Source organism: Habropoda laboriosa, unplaced genomic scaffold, assembly GCF_001263275.1.
Source record: "Habropoda laboriosa isolate 0110345459 unplaced genomic scaffold, ASM126327v1 scaffold28, whole genome shotgun sequence".
NCBI lineage: Eukaryota > Metazoa > Arthropoda > Insecta > Hymenoptera > Apidae > Habropoda > Habropoda laboriosa.
Window position 1 is genome coordinate 1,198,710 of NW_017100174.1, and position 6,459 is coordinate 1,205,168.

Below are 6,459 nucleotides of genomic sequence, written 5' to 3' on the forward strand. Positions count from 1 at the left end.
GCCTTCGACTATCCTCTCCCCCTCCCCCTTCCGCCGTCCTGTCGGCCACCGCCACCAACCCATCCCCCACGATTTCACCCTCGTCGATCCTCTCTCCTTCCGCTTACTCGCTGTGCTGCTCCTCTTCTCAAACCCTCCACCCCCCCTTCCGACCATAGAAACTTCCACGGATCCGCGGCGTTGTCGGGCTACGTGCGGCAAATCCTTAGCAGAATCCCCGGATTCCGCGCGCTTTAAATCGCTTCTCTGCTACTACTACCTCTCTAGCTTTCTCCCTCCTCTCTTACCTCTACCTACCTCCCACCCTCCCTCCATTTGGTTCTTTATTTTCTTTTTGCCTCCACCGTCTTGTTCGTCTTCTTCTTATCCTACTGGAGATAGTAGAGTTTCTTCTTCCCTCGTCTCTTCTCTATCGTTTTTGCTGTACGCGCACAGGTAACTCTTCGTCTCGTAACCAGGGTGCTTCCTCGAATCCTTCGGGTTGTTACGGGATCGAGGGAAAAACAGCGTGGAACGCCTCGCGGAATTCGCTCGCTCGCTCGCTTTCTCGCGTGCGAATGACTTTGAAAAGAGACGGCGAAATTGTTCGGTGTAGAACGTATTCTCGGGAGAGATGAAGAAGACGATGGGGTTTTTTTTTTTTGCCGGGATTGATCTATTGTAGGCGGGGATTTGGTTCGCAGGAATGGTTCTGATGTACCAAGTGTTTTTAACAGTTTTTCAAATTGTTTCTTCGTTAATTTCCATTCCCAAAAATGCGCACTCGAGAGTTCGATCATTCATATTTGATACAGCCCGCGTACTTAACAAGCATGTCAACGTTTTATCAAGCTTCATCGAAATCATACGGAACGATTATTTGGCCGGTGAAGCAAGGAAGATCCTTATCCCCGTTCTGACAACTTTCTGTCGCTTTTATCAGCCATAAAACCTATCCGCCTCTCGATCGATCCTCGTCCACTGTACATCACGTCGTCGTATTTACGCATAGAAACATCGTTATCGAAGATTGGCGGCGACTCATCGTCGAAAGATCGATATCTTTCCCAAGTTACCATCTCGGGATCGAATCTTTCAATTGTCCACGTATAAACGGGGAATATAAACCGGCCGCGTGTGTTTTCCCACATTTTCAAAATTGTATCACGTCGACCTACTACGTAGTGAAATGAAAGCGTCTATTTATAAAGTTTTACGAGGCGTGTACGAGTTTTCGAGGTGAATCGAAGCGCGCCAGGGCGATGATGATGCTGACGTTCATAATCTCGTAGAGGAGGGGAACGGCTGCTGGCCGAAGACGCTTTTCAAGCGTCAACGACGTGTGATATAGAAGAAGGTTAAGACGATCTCGTCGGATCTTTTAGCGGCACTATCTTCACGGCTGGTTGAGTCAGCAAGTAGCGACACCGGTGAAAACTGCTGAGAACAAGCCTCTGCGCCGCCGCCGCCGCTGTCGGCGGATGCAGGTGCCGTAAGAAGGCTCGCGCGAAGATGAAGGGGTTCGTAATGACTTCCTCTTTGCCGCCACTCACAAAAGAAGACCCTCCTGGTTCGGAGCGCAAAAATTTCAGATTGAAATAACTCCGCTTTTACAGACTTAACTCTCTCTCTCCCTCTCTTCGTCCCGCGCTCTTTGCTAAATTGGCTTCGGGCCCGAGATTGCTGGTAAACGCGCGATAATTTTTCGTTAAACTGTTTCTTTGAACACGGAGAATTCCTCTTTTTTTTCTTTTGCGTTCAACAGAAGTTTACCGGATGCTCGGAATTTTTCCGACAAATTTCGTACGCGTAAATTGTGCTAAACGAATAAACGTTCTCGGAGACGCGAGTGGAAGGAGGAGGCCGAATTTTCTGGCAATACGATGATAAATTTTGTACAATTAGATTTATAGAAAGTCGATCGTTTCTCTTCGTTCTTTTTCTAATCAATCCACGGAAAATGAATGACTTGAATTTCGATTAGATTCAAATTCAAAGCACACGCCGACAAACTCCGTATTCGATATTTTGAACCTTTCGTTTCGCTGTTCTTCTTCTTATCGATAAGAAAAATAGAAAGTTGTTCCAGTCGTACAAAGCCAAACTTTCAATACGAACCTCCGCGCACTCCGTAAATTTGCATCACTCGAAACTAACATACAAGCGAGAGAAACCCACTCCACCGTTCTATGGAAGAGGGATGAAATATATGCAACTGTACGGAGTAAAGTTCGTCGTAATCATTAGCGGAATTCCGCCACAAATACGGAAATGATCTTCGCAACGTGAATGGACCAAGACGCCTGCGATGCCGCGAATACTGGCACGACAGCCTGAGGTCAGGATTATTATCGTTACCGGTGGTGGAGGAGGAAGCTCGGGAGGTTTCTTAGGGGGTTTCCACAGTCTGGCTGAATCCTCTGGAAACGTTTCGCCCCGACGCCTTCTCCTCCACCCTTCCAACAACCACCTCCCCTATCTTCTCTCCCTCACTCGCTCACTCTTTCATCCAAAACACATTTCATTCCGGCATACACATCTTCTCTCTCACTCTCACTCTGTTTGTGTGTTTTGTGGGTGTCTGAGACAGTCGGTCGACGCGAGGTTATTATATCGTTAAACCATTTAATTATCTCGGCAAACTACTCCCCGGGAATATTCGGCCTTGCCTTAACGAGTGTACACGACTGTGCAAGAGGGATGATGGCGGTGTACACCCTTCCCTGTTTCGTCTTCCGGCGAAACTTCTCCCCTCTCTCTCGTTTCCATCTTCTTCTTCTCTTCTTTCTTCGACGTTTCTCTCTTCTCCACCTTCGAAACTTTTCCCCTCGTTGCTCCAGCGGCATGATCTACCGAGCGTTAAAACGCTCCATGCCGCGCGGCGCGGCTCTACAATTTGTCTGGCAGCTGAAACTCGACCGACACCAGCCCAGTTCGGGGCCAACTAACGAGGAAACTACCGGCGCGGAGGGTGTACGTTTATGGTTCCGTCGAAACTTTTCTCCTCTTCTCTGTATATACTCGCCTCCTTCGTCGTGCACAGGCACTGCTCGTTGAAAGGGCTGCACAAGTCTCTCCTCACCACTTGTTTCGTACTTTCGGATTTACCATGGTTCCCCACCTCTCGTCGGCGAAGGGAGAACCGAGGGTTATTTAAACGCGACCCGTGCAAGTTTGCCTCCGTGATTTGTATGCTCTGCCCGTGGAAAGTTCTGTCCCGCGTAACGAATGCCGCACGAAACGGATAGAAACCGGGGGTGGTGACCCTCTCGCTCTGTGCGCTCCGAGAATGAGCGAAGAAAATTCAATTACGATCGATGACTGCTCGTTTTTTCTACTACTTCTTTTTCTTCCAGTTTTTATTCGTTCAAGGGTGGAAACGTTTATATCGATTCTCGTTGTGTAATGGACGGGGGAGGAGATCGGTGTAGAAAGAATGGGAACGTACTTTAACCGCGAGGATTAAATTGGTATTTCTGTTATCAAGGAATTCGCGAATACTGTTTGTTTCATGATTCCCGATTGATAAAGACGGCTTTGCGAAGGCGTGTTTCAACATTGTCCAATGATGTCATTTCACGTTTAATCTAATCGCGGTACGTATCTAAACGACGTGTTATCGGTTGTTTAGATTGGTTTGCTGGTGATTCGAGTTATCTGGGAATCTCGGCATACCTGTCAAGTAGCTGTAATCGCGTATGGAACACGAAAAACTTGCCTTTGCAACGAATCTCGCACCGGTGTTTCACGAATTTTTTTCCAAATATTCTGCTTCGCACTTCAGCACCTTAAAAGCGTACACTCGATATATTTAAAAACACAGAATATTAATTTTTCAAAGGTACTAAAAGTCTAGCACCCTGTAAAAATAGAAAATTTTCATTTAACAATCGCCCCAAAATTCCCAAATTTCGCCTATTTTTCACATCAAATCGAAATAAGAACCCTGCAAATCACAGAAACACCTATATCAAAACTAAACGACCAAAAATTCCCGCAAATTTTCGAATCGTTCCGATAGTTTTTCTGTTCCAACGCCCGGCTCAAACCCGGAAGCCTCGATTAAGAATTCGTAGAAGTTCGGCCGGAAAAGAAAATTCATTTCACGTTGACTTCTTTATCCCCTAAAAATAACGCGCGCCCGAGAGAGGAGGGAGATACTTTCCGAGGTGATAAAAGCGATCGTTTTTTTTTTCTTTTTTGTTCCGTTGCAGCAACAAAGGCCAGACCTGCCCAGGTTGCTCCAGCAGGTGCACGCCCAGCAGTTACCGCCAAGTGCCGCGATGGGTCCTCATCCAGGTATACCCGGGCTTCCTGGACTTGGTCCCGGCGCGGGGCTTCCTGTTCCTACGTCAGCTTCTGCGGCTCTTCTCGGATTAGGTATTCCGCCGGGCGCTGCGGCCACCGCTGGAGGCGCAGCTGCTCATCCGCTCTCGATGTTGACCAAACCGGACCTTCATCGGGGTCAGCCCGATGACTTGAAGCACAACGGAGGTAAGTCGTACCTTTGACCCTTTTCAATGGGTATGCGTGTGCCTTTGTCATTCACGTGGAATTTATGTGACAGTCGCTAAACACCGATGAAGACGTTCGGGGGTAATTTAACGTTCGTGTACAGCGTGCCACAAAAGCATATGTATATTGGGTACCCTATACCATCCAAGTGTTGACTTATTATACAATTAAGCGCATCTCTTTTAAGTAACACAATGAATGTAATAGAATCCTTTTCACGAAGGACATAAGAAATATGTTGTATTGTTTTTAAGCATTCAATTGATGTAAATTTTACTGAATAATAACGATTCTGTTTAACGAAACAAACACGAATATTTTCTTTTAACTGTCATAAATATTAACTAATATTTCAGTGAACTGTTGTGTTGTAACGTGGGGTTTTTCTTTTCTTCTTTTGTTTTTTTTCTCGAGCGAGATATCAGGTATTAGTGCGTTCGCCTCGCGAGGAGATGGTTGAACGGTAAATTTTGTATATGTAGATATTACAGATGTATGTCGAAGGTAATTAACTTTCTAACGGGGAGAATTAGCCGTACGATTTCTTCGTATCCCTCGGTTTCCTGCAATATCACTGGGTTATAAACAAACACTCGCTGCTAATGTTAAACACGCCTTCAAGATTCGAGATCCTTGTAACACCGTGAAATGTACAGGTTAACCGCGTAATTGGAATGATTCACAGTTCATTTGTCGTAAATCGACTTTGTGTGCGCGCGCTTGTTGCACCATCATCCTTCGTACGTGATAGATGTATCCTTAATTAAGCATATGCCTCATTAAGAACCGTGAAATTGCAATTGCTTCTTTCCGGCATTGTATGTAAGGAGTAAATCAAGTCGTAAGAAGATTAATCGAGGAACGTTACACTACCACCGGATAGTATTTATTTTAGCATCGGTCAAAAAAAAAAGCAAATTACACGCAAAAGTTCGAGATGTAAATGATTAAAAGGGTGTAATTCCCGCAAACAAGAAGTTAACAAAATAATCTTTCTTACACACACCGTGCAAATTCGTTTAGAAACTCGGAAAGAAAATTGCAAACCGTCCCATCGCGTGACCGATCCCATCGAGCAATTTCACAATGATACGAAGAGCAATTAACTCCCCAAGGAGAGCAATCACTTCTTGCACAATTTTTCACCGCATCCAAACCTCGAGTAACGTATGTTCTAATATATCCTTACCAAAGAAGAATTACAACGACAATTTAGAATAGAGAATTATTCGATTGCGTGGCTCATCCTGTGATACACAATTTACTCTTGAAGCGAGGTATACGCGTACTTTTCTTTGTCACACACAAGTGGTGCACCGGGAAATTGTAATAGGAAATATCTCGAGAGAAGAGACAATACACGACGAAGTGATACAAAGTGCCACCTGTTCTGATATCGATCGCAGAGGATTCCCGACGAGAGGATATCACGATACCGAGTAGCCAGGTTGCTGAGCAAAGGGTATTCGATTTACAAAAGCCGCTGACCTCGGTGTCTCGCGGCTGTTTTCGCGCGATCAGCATCTTGTCCCGCAAGTATTTCGCGTATCGAACGCGAACCGGCTGTCTGATTCGAAGAAATATTGCTCATTCGGCCGGTCGCGTTTCCTTTGCAACCCTGTCGCTTGTTTTTTCCTCTGCACGGACGGCTTATCTGTTTGCGGCGGACGCCGTATGGAAAGCGAAACGTTGTTGCAACCGGATCCGCATGAGACGATTCTCGCACGGCCGCTTTGCATTCCTTCCTTCGATTCCTCGCGAGCAAACAGAGCTAGCTACCCTGCCACGGCAGCAGCTCGGTTACGGCGAAGTTAAACAACGAAATCGCGGGATAAGCGTTTCAACCGGCTACTTCCTCTCCACTTCTGTTAATGGCGTTAACCGCTAGCCGAGGCGACGTTGGAGCCTTCGTTTCGTTTGTTTCGGTGTTTGAACGATCGAAGATGGAGGAGGAGTAACGAGCAA

At 46.1% G+C, this 6,459-nt stretch overlaps 1 protein-coding gene across 1 annotated transcript in view; it reads left to right on the plus strand.

The window, feature by feature from the left end:
* Positions 1-6,459, plus strand: part of LOC108578741 (protein groucho-1-like) — a 164,367-nt gene that overhangs the window by 116,344 nt on the left and 41,564 nt on the right. The window contains exon 6 of the mRNA XM_017942125.1: positions 4,194-4,473. Within this exon, the coding sequence (XP_017797614.1) occupies positions 4,194-4,473 (280 nt within the window). The remainder of the gene's footprint in view (positions 1-4,193; positions 4,474-6,459) is intronic.